Source organism: Myxocyprinus asiaticus, chromosome 41 (genome assembly GCF_019703515.2).
Source record: "Myxocyprinus asiaticus isolate MX2 ecotype Aquarium Trade chromosome 41, UBuf_Myxa_2, whole genome shotgun sequence".
NCBI classification, from domain to species: domain Eukaryota; kingdom Metazoa; phylum Chordata; class Actinopteri; order Cypriniformes; family Catostomidae; genus Myxocyprinus; species Myxocyprinus asiaticus.
In genome coordinates this window covers 12,771,066-12,792,589 of record NC_059384.1, presented here as the reverse complement: position 1 = coordinate 12,792,589, position 21,524 = coordinate 12,771,066, and the positions used below count along the sequence as shown (strand labels likewise).

Below are 21,524 nucleotides of genomic sequence, written 5' to 3'. Positions count from 1 at the left end.
AACACCAAGACAAGCCCCAGGCCACTGAACTGAATACTCTCCTGGCCTCATTTGACTTGGAAAGACTACACACCACAGCAACTCACAGATCGGGCAACCAGCTGGACCTCATTTTTACACGTAACTGTACCAATTCAAATATTCTTGTTACTCCTTTACATGTCTCTGATCACTACTTTGTTCAATTCAACATGACTCTCCCATCTACATTAAAACAGTCTCCACCTTTGGTTTCCTTTCGCCGTAACCTCCGTTCTCTTTCACCCTCATGCCTTTCCACTGCTGTCTCTACCTCTCTTCCCACACTAAATGTATTTACCATGCTTAATGTAAACACTGCCACAGACACAATCCCCCTCCACCACCTGACACATCACTGACAGCAGATGTCTTCGCCACATTTTTTACTAATAAGGTTACAACCATCAGCAATACATTCTCAGCATCACACCCTGTCAAACACCCATCTCCTGTATGCAACTCTTCTGTCTCTATGTTCTCTCCTCTGACTGACACTGAGGTCTCTTAACTCCTCCTCTCCAACCACCCCACCACCTGTTCCCTTGAGCCCATTTCTTCTCACCTTCTCCAGGCCATGTCTCCATCCATCCTACCTGCACTCACACACATAATTAACACATCTCTACTTACAGGCACTTTTCCCACTACATTCAAGCAGGCTTGAGTAACCCTGCTGCTGAAGAAACCCTCACTTAACCCCACACAAATAGAACACTACAGACCAGTCTCTCTCATCCCATTCATGGCAAAAACACTTAAAAGGGCAGTTTTCAATCAAACCTCTGCCTATCTCTCACAGAACAAGCTGCTGGATGACAATCAGTCAGGTTTCAAAAGCAGACACTCCACCGAGACTGCCCTGCTGTCTGTCACTGAGTTGCTGAGATGGGCAAAAGCTGAATCCAGATCATCAGTCCTGATTCTGCTGGACCTTTCTGCAGCCTTTGACACAGTCAACCATCAGATCTTACTCTCTACCCTCTCCTCGCTGGGCATCACAGGAACTATGCTTGACTGGTTTAACTCCTATCTCTCAGGTAGGTCCTTCAAGGTAGCCTGGAGAGGTGAGGTATCCAAGCCACATCAGCTACTTACTGGGGTACCTCAGGGATCAGTGCTTGGGCCACTTCTCTTCTCTATATACACAACATCACTGGGACCCATCATTCAGACACATGATTTCTCTTACCACTGCTACGCTGATGACACGCAACTCTACTTATCTTTCCAGCCCAACGACTCCACAGAGACTGCTCAACTTTCTGCCTGCCTGGCAGACATCTCGGCCTGAATGAAGGTACACCACCTGCAACTCAACCCAGCCAAGACTGAACTCCTTGTCTTTCCAGCCAATCCTGCTGTTGAACACAACATCACCGTGCAGCTGGGTGCAACTACAGTAACGCCTTCCAAATCGGTCAGAAATCTAGGGGTGACCATCGATAACAGACTGAATTTCACAGACCACATCTCAAAGACCGCAAGATCATGTAGATTTACACTCTACAATATCAGGAAGATAAGACCCTTCCTCTCTGAACATGCCACACAACTGCTTGTCCAGTCACTTGTCATAACTAGACTAGACTACTGTAACGCTCTCACTGCAGGCCTCCCTGCATGTGCAATTACACCCCTCCAAATGATCCAGATTGCAGCAGCACGTCTGGTCTTTAATGAACCAAAGAGAGCACATGTTACACCACTCCTTGTCTCTCTCCACTGGCTGCCGGTTGATGCACGTATCAAATTCAAGGCTCTGATGCTGGCATACGGAACAGTCACTGGGTCTGCTCCAGCATACCTAAAATCATTTATGCAGAGCTACACGCCCACTAGAAGCCTGCAGTAGGCTAAGGAATGTCGCCTTGTTGTACCAAGACAAAGAGGCACCAAAACACTTTCCCGGACTTTCGGCTTCATCATACCACGTTGGTGGAACGACCTTCCCAACTCCATCCGTGAAGCTGACTCACTCTCTATCTTCCAAAAAATGACTAAAAACACAACTTTTCCATGAGCACTTAACCAGTCATTAAAGAAAAAAGAAAAAAAGACAAAAAAAAATTCCTGTTGCACTTTATTCTGTTTTGAATACTATTCTGATGCTAGTGAAACTTTGTAATACAGCACTTTTCGTAGCACTGTCTCCTTAAGATGATACGCTTATGTTTTTCTCTTTTGTAAGTCGCTTTGGATAAAAGCGTCTGCCAAATGAATAAATGTAAAATGTAAATGTAATTGTCCAGATTTAGTGTACTGGGTGTTTAAAAAGAAATTTTTTTTAAATCATTATGTACTGTTCTACAACTAGTTTGTAGAAGTATATTGAGGGAATATCCTTAATTGCGCTTGTGGCATGTCAAATTATTAAAGAATGTTTGGGTCAATATTCATTCCCTGAGGCAACTGCTGTAAAAGCCTGTGAAAAAACGAATCATTTTATGGTGTGCAGACAGGCACAAACCAAACTTCCAATCCGAAAATAAATATATTATAATATCTTTTCTCTATTTTTAAAAAAAATATCTGTTTCACTGCATGAGAGATGGTGTAGCCTAGTGGTTAAAAATGTTGTCTGGTAACAGAAAATTTGCAGGTTTAAACCCAGCATATGGTGATACATTAACTATCACCATTTTGCCCTTGAGCAAGATGCTTAACCCAACATTACTCCTGAGCTAATAATAATCCTTGTAATAAGTTTACTTTACGTTGCTTTGGAATAAAAGTGTCTGCTACAGAGGGGGGTGTTTACATACCGTAAGTGGGAGTGCTGTCTCGACGGGACGATGTAGGGCCATGATTGTGGTCATATTCGTAGCAGTAGAGGATGGACTCCTCTTCCATTAGAGGAAATCGGCGTCGGTACTCTTGATCCAGGTATGAGTTTGGTGATTCTGACCCTTTTGCCACTGGCACCCCTCCCTCACCATGGATACTCCCCTTTTCATCTCTAAACACAGAACATAACACAATTTAATCAGACATTTGCGGTCCACTGACATCATTATTTGAAATGAATCTTAATCAATAAATTTTTTTTTTGTTTTTTTGACACGTCACATAGGTCTCATAAACTACAACACATAGAGACAGTATCACCTAGATATCACATAGAGACTGTGTCTGTTCCCCGAACTACCAAACACAAAACTCTCACTAAATCATTTAGAAAAAATTTGATTAAGGTCAAACTTGAACAAAACAAAAAAAAAAAATATTAAATATATTTAAAATATTAAAGATAAACATCATATGAAGGTAGGGCTATTAAATATTAGATATTTTTCTACCAAAGCACTAATTGTAAATGAAATTATTACAGATCATAGTTTGGATGCGCTCTGTTTGACTGAAACCTGGCTTAAACTGGATGAATATATTAGTTTATATGAATCTACTCCCCTAGGTTATTGTTATAAACATGAACCTCATCTGAAGGGTTGAGGAGGAGGTGTTGCTACAATTTACAGTGAAGTTTTTGGTGTTACTCAGAGGACAGGATATAAGTTTAAGTCTTTTGAACTAATGACTTTGCCATGCTTGATGTGACACCGTCAGATATAAATAAAAAAACTCTGTCATCTTTTGCCCTTGCTACAGTATATAGATCATCCGGGCCTTATTCTGATTTCCTTTTTATCAGATCTTGTAGTTACTGTAGATAGAGATTTAATTGTTGGTGACTTTAACATTCACATAGATAATGAAAATGACACATTGGGATTAGCATTTATCGATATTCTCAACTCTCTTGGAGTCAGACAAAATGTGACAGGACCAACTCATCACCATAATCTTACGCTAGATTTAATTCTGTCATATGAAGTTGATGTTGATACTATAGATAATCTACCGCAGAGCGATGACATCTCAGATCATTACCTCGTCTCTTGTATGCTGTGATCAGCTAATGTTACTTAATCTACACCACACTATCATTCAGGTAGAACTATTCTTTCGACCACTAAAGATAGCTTCACTAATAATCTTCCAGATCTATCTCATACACTCAGTAAGCCCCAAAGCCTAGAATAACTTGATGAAATAACAGAAAATATAAATACAGTCTTCTCTAGCACTCTTGATAGTGTCACCCCCCTTCGATTAAAGAAAATTAAAGAAAAAAGCCCTACACCATGGTACAATGATCACACTCATACTCTCAAGAGAGCAGCTCAGAAAACGGAGCGCAAGTGGAAGAATACAAAATTAGAGGTATTTCGTGGTGCACTGAAGGATAGTGTCTGTAGCTACAGAGAGGCACTAAAAGCTGCCAGGTCAGAATATTTTAGCAAACTCATAGAAAATAACCAAAACAATCCTAGGTGTTTATTCAGTACTGTGGCTAAATTGGTTAGGAATAAAGCCTCAACTGAACCAGATATTCCATTGCAGCACAATAGTAATGACTTCATAAATTTCTTTACTGATAAAATTGAAATAATTAGAAATAAAATTGGAATTATGCAATCATCTGTCACAGTACCTCAGAAAACAGTGTCTCATAATTTTTCTCACGTGCAACTTCAATCCTTTGCTGTCATAGGTCATGAAGAGCTAACAAAACTTATTGAAACATCAAAAGCCACAACATGTATATTAGATCCAATACCAACAAGCTCTTAAAAGAGGTATTCCCTGTAATCTCAGAACCTCTTCTTAATATTATTAACTCCTCGCTATCCTTAGGACATGTCCCAAGAAACTTTAAAATGGCAGTTATCAAACCACTTATTAAGAAGTCACAACTTGATCCTGGAGAACTGGCTAACTATAGACCGATTTCAAATCTCCCATTTATGGCGAAAATACTAGAAAATGTAGTATCATCCCAACTATGTTAATTTCTACAGAGAAATAGTATAAATTAACAATTTCAGTCAGGAAGAATATCCTAGAATATCAAAATCCACAAAAGGAGGTATATCCTTTCCATATTTGGCTCCTAAACTATGGAATAGTCTCTCTAACACTGTTCAGACACGCTCACTCAGTTTAAGTCTAGACTAAACACTCATCTATTTAGCCAGGCATACACCTCATTTATCTTTCAACTCAAAATTAGGCTGCTTTAGTTAGGTCTGCTGGAACCAGAAACCAGAAACACTGATCATGATCTATAACTCTGCAATAAATTGAATGGCATCTATGCTAATATAATTCTATTTGTTTCCCTGTCTCAACCTCGGGACTCCTATCCTGAGGTCACCAGAACCGGCTGGATCCAGCTCCATTTCTGCTTCGTGTTGGACTCCACTGCTACGTGTCTCTGAGTGATGATGACTAAATGCAGCCGGTGCCAGCCAGACATCACTTCAGTCTATTACGATGGACTTCAGAGCATGAACTGATGCCAACTCCAACCATAAGACATGGGATATATCATATGCCATTGCCTGAACCCTGGATTTAGGATAGACCTCACCGAAATTACTGGCCGGTTGAACTGTGATGCACCTCACTGATCTCTGCCTGCATCACCTCGGTCTAATGATGGACTACACTCTTATAATGGAATACATAGACTATCAATTAATTGCCAACAAAACCCTTCATCATCCAACTAACAAGGACAATGCATCTATGTGAACTTCTGCAGTTAATCCAGGATGGACTTCAAAGACGTTAGTCATTAATCTTACAGTTCATACAAAATCTTTGTTTAAACACTGACCCTTAACACTTACTTAGTTTAATAATTTGAAACCATGACTTGCACTATACATAAGTAATATTGGCATTATATTCATGATGTTAGCCAGAGAGGAACTGGCCCCCACAGTGAGCATGGTTTCTCCCAAGGTTATTTTTCTCCATTAACCAACATCTAATTGAGTTTTGTGTTCCTTGCCACGGTCGCCTTCGGCTTGCTCACTGGGTTTCTAAATACAATTATTATTTAATTACTCGTATTTTATCAAACTACACAATGATGACTCTAAGACATTATAGATATTACAGTTTCATTTTCTGTTAATGCATGATTTTCTGTAAAGCTGCTTTGAAACGATGTGTGTTTTGAAAGGCACTATACAAATAAAAATGACTTGATTTGACTTGACAAGGCAGCCAAGTACAAAAAGATTATCAATAGACAGAATATTATGCTGATACTTACTAAAGTTATCTAGTTTCTTTGTAAATTTGCTCTTCGGCTTATTCATATAACCATGGCAGCAAAGGGATTGAAGGAAATGGGTGAAAACATTAAAAGGGGGCATATCAGGGAAACAGGATATGCTCTTTAAAAAAAAGAGTTTGATAAACTGTGTAAATATACTAACATTCACAACACAAAGTTCCTTCTCCAGTAGGGCTGCAACTAATGATTATTTTGATAATCAACTAATCTAACGATTATTAGAACGATTATTTGACTATTCGGGCGATTATTGCAAAGATTAATCATTAGCTCTAAACCGACTATTCAGCTTGTGCCCCGACTTAAAAGGTTGTATTAAACATTCTTGCTAACAATAAAGAGGACAAAATCATCTTTTAAAAATACCTCTAAATGACATTCACTGAATTAAAGGGATAAAATACTTTTTATTATGTTTAATTCTGTATAAAATTCACTACAAAAAAATCCTATTGTTATCAAGTGTATTTGTCTTTTTTTCCATTTAAAATTGTCTAAAAATCCTTAAAACAAGATGCATTTACTTGAGAAGTAACATATAATATATTTAGACTTGCTTTAAGAGAATGTATCTTAAATATAAGTGTATTTTGTATATGTGTATTTTTTCACTTGGTTATTCTTCTGCGAGTGCAGTAAAGACAAAATACACTTATATTCAAGATCTATTCTTTAAAAGCAAGTCTAAATATCTTATATGCTGCTTCTCAGGTGAATGCATCTTTTTAAAGGATTTTTAGATATTTTAAAATATTTGTATTTTTAATATTATATTCAACATTCTCAGATAAAATTTAAAAAAAATTCTTCTGCAGTATAGCTGCTAAAGTAAATGTACGTTGTTTTAAAGGAGTTTTAGATATTTATATTGGAAAACAAGCCAAAACAAAAACAAATAAAAAATTTATTTTTTTGCAGTTTATAATGGGGCAAAGACTACCCTCTCTCACCTTTTTGTTCACTTCAATCCATCTTTAACTCACAAAAAAAAAAACTCTCTCTTATTAATAAAGCTGTGTATTGCCAATTTTCTTCACGATAAGAAATGCACAGTGACGTATATTATGATTCAATAAATTGCCATCGCGTTATAATCTAGCTGCATTAAGCGCGCGCACTCGAGGGATGAGCGTCCCCGCGACAGAGTGTACATCAGCCGGGTGCAGTTTAAATCTCTCCCTTAGATCGGGACACTTCGCACAACTCATAGAAGAGGCGCTGACAGCACAGAGAAATGCCAGTTTCCTTATTATTTTAACTTTAATAAAGTTATAACGCATTAAATAGAACTGCATTGAAGATGTAACGCCAGGGTGTTTCCTTTAAAGACACTCGAAACACAAGTTTTGCTTAAGCTGAGCGTCAGCTCCAGCTCTGCTTATTCCACAACAAGAGTGCTTCCGTATTTACTTATTTTGTTTTTGCATTATAATTCCCTCATGCTTTGCGATCTACATCACCTGAAGCTGTTTGGAAAGTTTAGAGTGAGTCCTGACTGTGAGATGTGTTTTCTTCCTCTCCTCAGTCGGGCGCGAGCTGCAGTGCTGCTCTTGTGTGCAATCATTAGAGTTTCATATGATCTTATGTTACATTAAGATCAAACGACTATTCGAAAACGAAAATTTTTGTCGACAATTTTTTATTGTCGACGTTGTCGATAACGTCGACTAACCGTTTCAGCCCTATTCTCCAGTCCACCCTGATCATTGAAGAAAACTATGATGCAAAAATGGGTCATTCAGAAATTCCCACTGTATTGTCATCACATTCATGAGCACATGATTTCAATACGTTCAATACGAACATGATTTCAATACGTTAACATTTTTGGTCTATCCTGATGAATGATAGAGCTTATTTACATAAAGATGTCATAAAGGTACAGTGGCAAAAATAGGCGTTTTAATAATAAATGTTAGAGATTCTGTAGGGGTGTAAAAATACATTGATGCATCTGAAATTTAAGAATCGATTATCATTACTAAATTAATATCCAATGTGACACAGATACCATCTCAGATTACACAAGCCTTCTCACAACAGACGCGGAGCACACGAGTTTGAAGATTTCATAATGCATCATAATAATTAGGTAAAGAACCAAAATCAAACTGAATCGTTTTCAGAGTAAATATTTACACCTGTAGTTAGAGAGAGAGTGATGGTCATATAAAACTAAATTACGACTGTTTTGGTGCATGAACCCTTGATTAATATTACAAGTACACTTTAAGACAAAAAAAGGTAACAGTAGTGTAGAATATGACCCCTCTGTTTACCTGGGCGTGTATGGCTCCGATGGAGGGGGCGGGATGTATAGGTCTTGGAGGGCGGAGCTTTCATGCTTTGAAGGTGTGCTGATGGTACTAGTAGGTGTAGCCGAGCTGCTGGTGGGACTCCTGGGAACAATAGGCTGCTGGGCAGACAAAATCATTTGATTAAAGATCAGAGTTCATACAGACTATAAAGCTCAAAACACTAGTAGACATATCCGACGGCACCGTTAACAGTAATAATAAAGCACTGTTTCTCAGACATGGCCCAGACACTAATATCTGTAGACAGTCACAAGGGCAGAGATAGAGATTAATAGGTCTCTCAGCAGAGAGATGGTGCAGTCACTCTGCAGTGCTGTCTGCAGTAAACAGAGCATTGGGATCTCTGGGTCAGGATGCTTTGTAATAATAACTGGGAGTCTATGGAAATTCTCCTAAAAGAGTGACTAATCAAATCGCAAAGTGCTATCAACAGATGATAAACAATACAATAATTTATCTAATTATAATTATATTATCACCTAAGTATAGAGAAACTCCCCTCCGTTTTGCCAAATTTAGATATGGTCTTGTTTTAATAACTTGTTTTAAGATCCTTCAATACTGTAATTTGGTCTTCTTTGATAGTTTAACAAATTTTGAAGTTCTCTTCACCTGTTGCATTCACCACAAGCAGCCGTGTTGACTCACTTAAAGGAATATTCCAGGTTCAATATGAATAAAGCTCAGTTGACAGCATTTGTGGCATAATGTTGATAACCACATACATTAATTTCGACTCGTTTCTCCTTTTCTTTAAAAAAAAGCAAAAATCAAGGCTACAGTGTGGCACGCGATTAGCAAGCGATTTTATCACACAATCACACTTTCTTTTCTTTTTTTAAAGAAAATGAGGGACGAGACAAAAATACATTTTTGTGATAATCAACATTATGCCACAAATGCTGTCCTGGAATATTCCTTTAAGTGATACTGAAAGCTAATTGCTACCTTGGGTAATGACTCTTCATTTATGCCTTTTTACAGCTGCATTTTGAACTCAAGCAAATGACGTTGCGTCATTTGAATATCCATTCTTATTTGTCACTTAACTTCAGAGAGGAGCCTCTTTTCTGTCAGCCTCCTCTGGCATTTAGGCAGTGAATAAAACTTGCCTGGATTAGTTTTACATATACAGTACATACCGTAAATATACAACATTATTTACATTAAATGCATTAGAGTTTTGCACATTGATAGGTAAATTGATTAAACGCCTAAATTTTAAAAGTAATTTACATTTAGAATACATTTTTGAGGAGGCCCAGCCTCCCTTGCCTTCTTTGATGGACCACCACTGCTACTGTACATAGATGAAAGGACAGGGGTTATGACATGAACTGTATAGTTAAATGAACTGTATGGACATGACATCCCCAAAGAGGTAAGTGCAAATAATGAAAGTAAAATGAGCATACAAGAGGACAACTGCCAAGACACACATATATGCAGATCTGTTATTGGAGTGCCTGGGGAAAAGAGCTAAAAGTTTAGTCCAGAATCACCAGTCTAGAAACAAACTTGAATCCTCCACCAAAAGACGATTTAAAGCTAATCTGCTCTTAGTGGTGCAGACACACAAATGTCTGTACACACTTACTACAAAAAGTCCTCTGAAAAAGCAGTTTGCAGATATGGTATTGTGAATAATTTAAAAAGCATTCAAAACAACCAGTGCAACTCATTTAGCCTGCAGCCCTGTCCTAATGAACTGTGTATTCTATAAGCAGGCAGGTGCATCATGGGAAATGGAGTCAAAGTGTTAGTTTGCCCTGTCTGAGATGAGGTCAGGGGTGGGTGGGTGGCTCTAGGGACAGAGAAAAGCTCTATCTGGTAAATTTCCTGCAGAAAAGATAATGTTAGATCTGCATGAATTTCCATGCTGGTCCAAATTTGTGAAAGCCAGTTAGTGCTGGTTTGGTACGAGTCTAGCTGGTGAACCAGCATAACCATGTTGTTCTCAAGCAAAAAATGGTAAAAAAAAAAAAGGAGGGTTGCCGGATTAGCAGGATCCCATGCTGGGGACCAGCACCCAAATAACAACATATGTTGGTCTTTTCAGCAGGGAAGCTTAGGGCCAGGTGGTTAGCATCCTACCTGAAGGGCCAGGGGCTTCCATCTCATGTTCTTTAGTAGGGCTGGGGCGGAGGTGAGCGTGCTCTGGGGACGCTTTTTCAGGGTCAATGTCACACCAGCTGGGTCCCCACGCAGAGAGCTTACCAAGTTTTTCAACTGCCAGCCCACCTACAGCAACAAACATAGGGTCAACATACATAAGACTCCACAAAAACGGCACACAGAGACAACGTGTTCTACCAGAAAACACTAACATTTGTCTCTCTATATTCGCCTATGGTGAATATGGAGAGAATGTAACTCAACGTACTACACACACACATGCACTCCAACACATACTGAAAAGTGCAAGATCATTAAGTTCATTAATTTATTATGTGGAATGAGTGTTCACTAATGAGGCCTGATGTTTGATAATCTGTCAATTGATTTCACATTAAATTCTACAGATGAGCTTGACATTCCCTGTAAATATTCATATTTGAAGTGAGATTAATTGCAAAATCACGACATTATGAAATTGTACACTGCAGAAGCAAAAGTCATAATGTAAATGCACAGAATGCCCAATGATATTTCTGAAATTATTGTATTAATTATTTTATAAATAATTTTTGCACGGGTAAATAAATGTTAAAATAAATTGCAAATGTAAATATGTATATTAAAAAAAATTATTTACTGTTTAATTTTTTATGACATATTTTTCAAATTTGTTTATGAAATAATGTAATATATGTGCTTCATATTAATATTTTGTTATTTTAAAATGTTTTTATTTATGATTATTATTTATTTGTTATTATATTAATATATACAATAGCTATCTATGTTTTATGACATAGATTATTAACTGTTTGTCACGGATTATTTATTAAATTAAGTTAAATGTTAGTTTAATTACCACAATAATTTTGTAACCACAATAACCACAATTTAAGTAAAAGTGAAAAATAAAAATTTCAAATGAATATGCTGCCCTGCTGTATCTATCAGAGGACAAATTAAACAACTACTCGAACACATGCATGTATATTTTAAACTAAACATGCTCTTCACAGACACCATGACCCACAACTATACAGAGACTCTCTAACATGCACTCATACAAGGTCCACGCATGCATGCTGTACAAACACAGATACATAAACACACGCACACACACACACACACACACACACACACACACTGAGACAGGCTGGATGTACAGGGCCTCTAAACTGATCCTATAGGACATGGGGACTTATCATCACTGAGGTTACTATGTATAGAGCAGCTCCCACAATGCACCATTCTTTAACGCCTGCTGTGGCTGTTCCCAAGCATGAACCGTTCATTCTTACGATAATTTTTTTTTTTTTTTTGCGAGCTGTGCTTGCTGTGTTTCCCTACAAGCCGAATTTTTCGCTTATCACACATTAGAGGCGCTTTTATCCAATTATGAAGGTAACAACAATCTAATTACTGGAAGATTAATGAGGCCTTAGTGTTACTGATCTTTTATCATGAAAAGAGAATGACACCCCTATCCACAACAACAAGTGATTGAAGATGTGTGAGTACAAGAAAAGAACTGATAAAGAAGTTGAATTCTAAAACTTAAGAGGTAAAATGGCAGAAAAAGATCATCCTAAAGGAATGGTTCACCCAAAAATTATAATTCTCTCATCATTTACTCACCCTTATGCCATTTTAAACTCATGCGTCAAGCACCAGAAAGTGTAATTAAGCATCTCTCATGAGCGTGCCAAGGAGACTGCAGATGTCAAGATTTATAGTGAAAAAGGAATTACATTTTGGTCTGTTTCTCCTTCAAAACCGATCATATCACATAAGAAGACATCAATTAAACCACTCGAGTTATATGTCATTTATGCTGCCTTTATGTCCTTTTTGGACCTTGAAAGTTTTGATCCCCACTGACTTGCATTATATAGACAAACAGACATCATTTATCCTTAAAACATCTTTGTGCTCAGTAGAAGAAAGAAAAACATACGTGTTTAAGATGGCATAAGGGTGAGTAAATGATGAGAGAATTATTATTTTGGGGTGAACTATCTTTTTAAATCAGCTTCTGTTAGCCTCAAAACAGGTCAAAGTAAACATGCAGAAAAATGAAAAAAGAACATATAGCTTTCTTTTTTTTATAACTTATTAAACCAGTGGTTCTTAACTGTTTTTGCATCAGGACCGTGATTTTACAGTGGATATCAGGTGGCATCCCACACAGAACTAAAACTGTTTATAAAAATCGTTGAAATTGAACAAAATGTCAACAAAAATGTAAAATACTGAAATTTATGAACTGCATAGGACCAACAATATCCAAAATTATTAACATGATTACTGAATAGGAAAACTGACAATTTTGTAAATGCATAAACAACAGCCTAATACAAGGAAAGCATGGAGCAAAATATTTTATCAATATTAGCCACATTATCAAACGACAGATAAATTTGCACCAAAATACCACCTGATAGGACACATGGCCTTTGACATCAACAAACAAAAATATGGGAAGCATTTTCTCCCTTGTAAAGGTTACCAAGTATATTTATTTTGCTATCCTAACAATGCACGGTAATATGGTTATTTATATTTCGCTATTTACCTTTATCATTGTTTTTTTTTCATGCCTTCCACGACCCTATCAGAACAGACCTGTGACCCTGTCAAACACCACTCTATTTCCAGAGTTAAATTCAAATATTCAAAGAATTATTTAGCCCCTCATACACATCAAACACTGGAACCCTTCAAACAGAATTGATTTCACAAGCTAACTCCTTGAGCAAGTACTTGTAGACACACACACACACACACACACACACATACACACACACACACACACACACACACACATATATATATATATATATATATATAAACAGCTAGAAACAGCTCTTTATCAATTATTTGAAGGCAAACCCACAGGGTACAGTCACAAGAGTACCCATTGACGCACTCCATATGCACACACAGTAGCGCAAAAGTCACTCAGACACACTAAATTTCGAATAAACCACCACTCTTAAAAATACACTCCACTCCTGTTCATTAACAGACTCTTAAAGCTTTCAAACACCCTTCACTCTCACTCAGATACGCTTTTTAAAGTGTAACACACTCAATCAGCATTGTGAAGGGACTAAATTTAGTGAAATTGAAATATGGTCATTCTAGTCCCAAAATGAGTTATAAATACATCAAGTGATTCTTGAAATACAACGTTTCAATTTCTATGCTTTAACAAGGACACATTTAAGTCCTTAAATGCAAATATTCCTCGTTTTCAGTCCTGCATTTCCATGCATACACACACAGGAATGAGAGACCTCTGATAGGTGGATGGATGGATGGATGGATGGACGGATAAATGGATTAATGTTTGGATGATAACATAAAGGTGAAGTAGAATGAGCAAGATGGACTGAGGGCAAATTCACTTAACAGTTGCACCACTTATGATATTTCAGCGCAAACACTCTATTCTTTTTCACTACCATCAATCCAATTTAACCAGGCGCAATCTGCCTGAGAATTACCGCCGAACCATTAGTATAAAACACTGTAATTCTTTTCAGCACAAACATGCCTACTTTTTATGCAAATTAGGCATAATGTATTACTGACTGCACTTTATTCACAATGAGTGGGCACTGTGTATTCTTAGCGAATTCCACCCCAAGTGACAGAGTGAGTGACACTCACCACAGTCTGATGGTTCACCTGGATGACCTCATCCCCTGCATGGATCTTTTTACAGCGGTCTGCCGGTGACTGAGAGAGAGAGAGAGATGTTAAATGGAGATATACTGTATAAAGAATGATAGGGGATAAGGCAGCAAGTCTTTAACAGCAATGTCAAACAAAAAAGATGTATTGCAATATTCTTTGTATTGCATCATGTAAAACCTATGTGCCATAAAATGCAATATATCGTAATTCAGGTATACAGATTATATTGTAACATGATTATACTGCATCATATAATAAGTGATTATATCTTATTCTGATTACCCAGAGGGAAATTTTATTGCTCTGAGGTTATTCTTTCATAGTTATAAAGACTTCATTGTGTTATTTATTAATTTTTTTTTAATATTTTTCATTCAAGTATCGACTTTGATAGATAACATACTGTAGCTCAGATAATTTGGCCTTGCAAGAGTTTGATGAGAAATGTTTGAGTTCATATTGAAGTCTCAGAATCTGAAGACTTTGGTATCTTGGCAAATTTGAGCACAGTGACATTTAGCAATACTTTCTGAAACTCTACAGGAGACATATGTAAAATTACAGGGGTCTTTCTTCCCCCCTTTTTTTTAGATAACTGTCCAACTCCTGTCTGTATTGCTTTCTTTCCCTCTCTCTATCTTTGATTTTAGAGTCAGCGCTAATGGCTGAATGGTGAGGGATCATTTACTGAGATTCATTCCTTTTATCTGCAGCCTATTTGACATTATAAAGAAATGAATTTGAGCACACACAAACACACACACACACACACACAAAAGCTGGATCTTACCCCTTCTGTGGTTCCTGTGATTACATGAAGTCCATCATATGTAGATTTAATGTACATTCCCTTTAAGAAATAATAGACACACAGGCAAAAATTAATGACACTGATTTATAGTATCTAATTAATAATCTCTACCTCTCTGTCATACATGAATGAAAAAAAAATACTTCAAAGCAGGTTCTAGCCCCTCTACTCTAGTCTTCTGTGCTTGGAGAAGTGACATTACTTCTAATAACAGACACTTTTGATCATACAGTATTTAAACAAATGAATGGAAATTACACACATATACACATTCATCATGAGGACACATGCACAGACAAATAGAAACACACTCACTATCTCTTTTGCTATAATCCTCAGAGAGAGGAAATTTTTTTATCTGCTTTCAGTCTAGTCTACATTTCAGCTCTATCACATTTCTGCTTAGCCATTGGAAGTGTGTAACACCAGCTTTCTGTTCCTTTCAAACACACACACACACACACACACACACACACACACACACTGTACTTTATACTGTACCTCACTTACACTACACGATCAGTAGCACAATATCATAGTCAAATATAAATGTATGTTGTGTGGGTTACTTAACTACAGTACTATGGGGACTATGTCAAAGGTAGAAATGATTCATAATTAAAACCTTTTCAATTCTAAAAATGGATGGGTTAGGGTAAGTCTGTATAATAGCATATATAGCTTTATATAAAAACAATAGAAGTCTATGCTGCTCTAGAAAGCCAGAACGTGGTAACTATGGCAACACTGGTAAAAAAAATGTTGTCTGGTCAAAAGTGTACTATAAATTAGATTTACTCCATTTTCTCTAAATCTGAGCTTAACAGAGCCAAACCCATCAATCACATAACAGGTCATAATCCATTAGACCAGATTCCTCAATTTTAAAATTGTGTAGTTATTGCATTTTGACTTTGCAGGACAGTATGGTATGTCCTCATTTACAGTATGCAGCTGGGTCATGTGAGTCTGTGTGAGATCTTACCAGACCCTCCGTAGGTTTAATGTTAGGCAGCTGAACCACCTCCAGATGTGCAGACTGGGAGACCAGGGGGTCTGATGACAGTGAGATGATGTGGTCACACACTCCAGACAAAGTCTTACACTTTGAGAGAATGAGTAAGAGACCACAGAAGAGTGATGAGATTGTAGACTATTATATATTTGCTACACTGGGCAATCATTTCAGCAAACATTCATTAGAAATAATTCTGAATCAAAGTTATGATCAAGCCCAGTAAACATCTTATAGCTGAAGTCTGTGTTCAGCTGTTGTGCGGCAAAGTTTGAGTAAACAGGTGCTGTGGAAATTGTGTAGTGAAGTCATTCCCATTGGGAAGGACTGTGTTATGCTTAAGATTAAAGCTGTGTGTTAATGTGGGACAAGGGGTATTGTGCTGGTCAGGGATAATTATGGTAAGTTGATGATAAGTTGGTTTGGAGAGGGTTTTGTATTAGTTGGCACAAAGTTGATTGTTTAGTGGTTGAGTACTGGTTTGGGAATAGCTGGGTTCTTAGGCTGTTGTTTCTGCCCGTGCATATTGTGGCTTTAGTCTTGCCACAACCATCTAAACACTGACTCTAAAAATGTTTTCTGTTTTTCTGTGTTTGTCAGCCTTCTGTCAATTCTCATCCTTTTTTATACTGTATATACAGTTTATTCACAATATATTTGCAATATCTATCTATCTATCTATCTAACTATCTATAGTGGATTTTGCCGATACGATAACTAAGGTGATAGGAAAGGCAGATAACTGATTATTCGGTTAATAATAGATAATTTTTTTAATCAATTTATAGGATGTTTAAAACATCTTACAATGGTGGGAACAGACACAGAAGCTACGAGAAACCAAAATAAATAAAGTCCCACATGAGTTTATTGGCCCCTTTTTCGGGACTTTTATTATAGCCTATATATTTCATCAGATGAGTTTTTAATTAGGAATAAGGTTTATTATTATTCACAAGATATTAAGTTGGAGACACATTGTATGTGCACTTTTCTATATAGTCGTATTTTTCTTTGCACACGCTCGCTTCAATTTAGAACACTTCATTATCTAATTAAAATATGCATTGAAGTGAGGATAAAAAAAGTGGATGAATATTGTCATTGATAAAAGATTAAAATTTAGTAAATCCCCACGAGGTCTCAGTGATTGTTTTATTTAAAATCTAGAAGCCACTGTTATACTGTAGAATCAAACGTTTTAACTGTAGAACCCTTCAGCGCCAGCTACAGAGGAATAATAAAACAAAACACAAAACTATTGGCTACTATCGGCATAGATTTTTGCCGAGATCCGATAGTTTCAAAAAGTAACTATCGGCACGGATTAATCGGTAAAACCGATATATCGGTCTACCTCTAGTTTGGTTAGCAGGTGGTGATTTGGTACTTTTTGTCATCTGAAACTTGAATTAAATTTTTCAAGTATACATTATAAACATATAATTTTGGGTGTCTTTCACTTTGAGTAAAAACCACAGATATGCAAATAGTATACCTGGATTTGTCTGTCTGGTATTTCTGACAGTACCTTGCCGAATCATATTCCCTTTTCAGGGTCCTGTAGCATTTTAATTAACTTTTTTGTTTTGGTTTCATCTCTCCATCTGCTTCTCCTTTCATCTGGTCTCATTGGTGTGTTTGTTTCTCCTCCTATAGTCAATAGTCGAGGTGGGGTGGTGCTGGGGAATGAAATCTGCTGCTCGCAGGCGCAATGTGAAGGTATTTATAGCTGTGGGACTCAGTGAGAATGACAGCTGTGCCCAGCCCAGCTGTCTGTGGTGACAACAGGACCTGCCACACACTCACTGGTCTCTGTGTTAGTGTATACGAGAGGGGAAACTCACAAGAGTGAGAGTCTAGCTGTTGGTCTCCTGTGACTGTGAAGGGAACTTTATCTGAGAGCATTAACTAGTATAATAAGCTTTTAAGCTCACTAAAAGCTTACCTGAGGATTTTAAAGGGATAGTTCACCCAAAAATTTAAATTCTCATCATTTACCCAGATGTGTATGACTTTCTTTCTTCTGGAGAACACAAAGATTTTTAGTAATACATTTTAGCTCTGTTGGTCCTTACAATGCAAGTAAATGGTGACCAGACCTTTGAAGCTCCAAAAATCACATAAAGGCAGCATAAAAGTAATCCATAAATCTATATCAATAAGACTTATAATCAATCTCCACTTTCAATTCCACTTTCAAAATGTGAAAGAAAGTGAATGTGGAGATTGATAGTAAAAAAAGGACTTAAATATTGATCTTTTTCCCACCCACACTTATGATATCACTTCTTAAGACATAGATTAAACCACTGGAGTCTTATAGATTACATTTATGTAGCCTTTATGTGATTTTTTGGAGCTTCAAAGTCTGGTCACCATTCACTTGCAAGGACCAACAGAGTTGAAATATTCTTCTAAAAATCTTTGTTTGTGTTCTGCAGCATGAGGGTGTGTAAATGATGAGAGGCTTTTCATTTTTAGGTGAACTATCCCTTTAACACTGTAAAACACTGACAAGAGGAATTACTTTTTTAAAGTATATTTACCAAAAAATATACAAAAGTCACCATGCAATTAACTTCAATGTTGCATTCAAAGGCTGAGGTCCCTGGACAAATTAACCAGACTTTTGATCAAAGGTAATGTCCAATTTTTGAACGAATCATCGACTAATTTTTAAGCTAGCTCTTTTTAATGATTCAGACAAAGCGCTTTGTCAAGTGTTTGTAAGTCACTGGACTGAGAACTTTGTTTGGGACAGGGTTCGTACAGATGCTTCAAGGTTAAATTCAAGGACTTTCAACAACTTTTCAAGCACATTTGTATTTGTTTTCAAGGACTATGCTCGAGATGTCATTAAAACAAATTCTTTATTTGTTAATTTAAAATAAGAATATTTTATTCATTCAGTTAATTTATTTTTATAAAACACCATGTATTACAAGTACAACATATCTCAGTGTGCATCTTTAACTACATATTCTCACAGTAACAATTCTTGGTTCATTCATGACGAAATTGATGTGCAATTGTAGTGTGCTCCCTTAAAACGCACTTCGCTTTCCAACAAAAGTGAATAACTGGGTCCGTAAACAGTAGTCCATATGACTCATGTGCTGTGTTCCATGTTTTGTAAAGTCACACATCAGATTTATGTGAGGAAATTTTCCGCTCAGTTCAGTTTTTGCCTATAAACGCTGAGGGTAAACATTTTGTAACATGTTGACATTCATTTTTATTCATAAAGGTCAACTTGGCTGTTGTTCTTTCTTTTATTATTTAATTTTGTTTCACGAATGAAGCAAGTTAACACTAATGAGGGTTAAACGGGTTACAACACCACATTTTGTGGGTTCAATGGGTTACAACACCAAGGATATTTTTGCAGGCAAATGACAATTTCTAATATATTTTCTACAATATTTGCAAATCAGAGTCAAGCCAATTCATATGATTAAAGGTTAGGTTATAGAATGATACCTTTATTTTTATTTTATTTTTTGCTATTTGAATGCTTTTTCATGACTAAAAAAAGTCATACTTGTTAAATCCGCCACAGCAGTATCTCTCTCTCTCTCTCTCTCTCTCTCTCTCTCTCTCTCTCTCTCTCTCTCTCTCTCTCTCTCATATATATATATATATATATATATATATATACATATACAGTTGTGCTCAAAAGTTTGCATACCCAGGCAGAAATTGTGAAATTTTGGCATTGATTTTGAAAATATGACTGATCATGCAAAAAAAACCTGTCTTTTATTTTAGGATAGTGATCATATGAAGCCATTTATCATCACATAGTTGTTTGGCTCCTTTTTAAATCATAATGATAACAGAAATCACCCAAATGGCCCTGATCAAAAGTTTACATACTCTTGAATGTTTGGCCTTGTTACAGACACACAAGGTGACACACTAGTTTAAATGGCAATTAAAGGTTAATTTCCCACACCTGTGGCTTTTTAAATTGCAATTAGTGTCTGTGTATAAATAGTCAATGAGTTTGTTAGCTCTCACGTGGATGCACTAAGCGGGCTAGATACTGAGCCATGGGAAGCAGAAAAGAACTGTCAAAAGACCTGCGTAACAAGGTAATGGAACTTTATAAAGATGGAAAAGGATATAAAAAGATATCCAAAGCCTTGAAAATGCCAGTCAGTACTGTTCAATCACTTATTAAGAAGTGGAAAATTCAGGGATCTCTTGATACCAAGCCAAGGCCAGGTAGACCAAGAAATATTTCAGCTATAACTGCCAGAAGAATTGTTCGAGATACAAAGAAAAACCCACAGGTAACCTCAGAAGAAATACAGGCTGCTCTGGAAAAAGACGGTGTGGTTGTTTCAAGGAGCACAATACGACGATACTTAAAAATGAGCTACATGGTCGAGTTGCCAGAAAGAAGCCAATGCCACAAAAAAGCCCGGTTACAATATGCCCGACAACACCTTGACATGCCTCACAGCTTCTGGCACACTGTCATTTGGAGTGACGACACCAAAATAGAGCTTTATGGTCACAACCATAAGCGCTATGTTTGGAGAGGGGTCAACAAGGCCTATAGTGAAAAGAATACCATCCCCACTGTGAAGTAGGGTGGTGGCTCACTGATGTTTTGGGGGTGTGTGAGCTCTAAAGGCACGGGGAATCTTGTGAAAATTGATGGCAAGATGAATGCAGCATGTTATCAGAAAATACTGGCAGACAATTTGCATTCTTCTGCACGAAAGCTGCACATGGGACGCTCTTGGACTTTCCAGCACGACAATGACCCTAAGCACAAGGCCAAGTTGACCTTCCAGTGGTTACAGCAGAAAAAGGTGAAGGTTCTGGAGTGGCCATCACAGTCTCCTGACCTTAATATCATCGAGCCACTCTGGGGAGATCTCAAATGTGCGGTTCATGCAAGACGACCAAAGACTTTGCATGACCTGGAGGCATTTTGCCAAGACGAATGGGCAGCTATACCACCTGCAAGAATTTGAGGCCTCAAAGACAACTATTACAAAAGACTGCACGCTGTCATTGATGCTAAAGGGGGCAATACACAGTATTAAGAACTAAGGGTATGCAGACTTTTGATTTTTTCTTTGTTGCCACGTTTTGTTTTATGATTGTGCCATTCTGTTATAACCTACAGTTGAATATGAATCCCATAAGAAATAAAAGAAATGTGTTTTGCCTGTTCACTCACAAAAATGGTACATATATTACCAATTCTCCAAGGGCATGTAAACTTTTGAGCACAATATATATATATATATATATATATATATATATATATATATATATATATATATACATACACACATTTTAAATCCTCCAGTGACAATTGATTGTGATTGGCCCATTCTAAACAGCGCTGCCAAAAGTAACAGGTGCCATGTG

At 37.1% G+C, this 21,524-nt stretch overlaps 1 protein-coding gene across 18 annotated transcripts in view; it reads right to left on the bottom strand.

Annotated features, from left to right (window-relative positions):
- The window catches only part of LOC127431471 (connector enhancer of kinase suppressor of ras 2-like), a 128,614-nt gene that overhangs the window by 45,330 nt on the left and 61,760 nt on the right, over positions 1-21,524 (bottom strand). For 7 of the 18 annotated variants that reach the window (XM_051681883.1, XM_051681884.1, XM_051681886.1 and 4 more), the window contains 6 exons: positions 16,101-16,220; positions 15,095-15,154; positions 14,278-14,346; positions 10,582-10,728; positions 8,449-8,585; positions 2,784-2,977 (listed from right to left, as the gene is read on the bottom strand). In XM_051681883.1, the coding sequence (XP_051537843.1) occupies positions 2,784-2,977; positions 8,449-8,585; positions 10,582-10,728; positions 14,278-14,346; positions 15,095-15,154; positions 16,101-16,220 (727 nt within the window). The remainder of the gene's footprint in view (positions 1-2,783; positions 2,978-8,448; positions 8,586-10,581; positions 10,729-14,277; positions 14,347-15,094; positions 15,155-16,100; positions 16,221-21,524) is intronic. The other 11 variants (XM_051681885.1, XM_051681889.1, XM_051681891.1 and 8 more) reach the window with 2 other exon arrangements.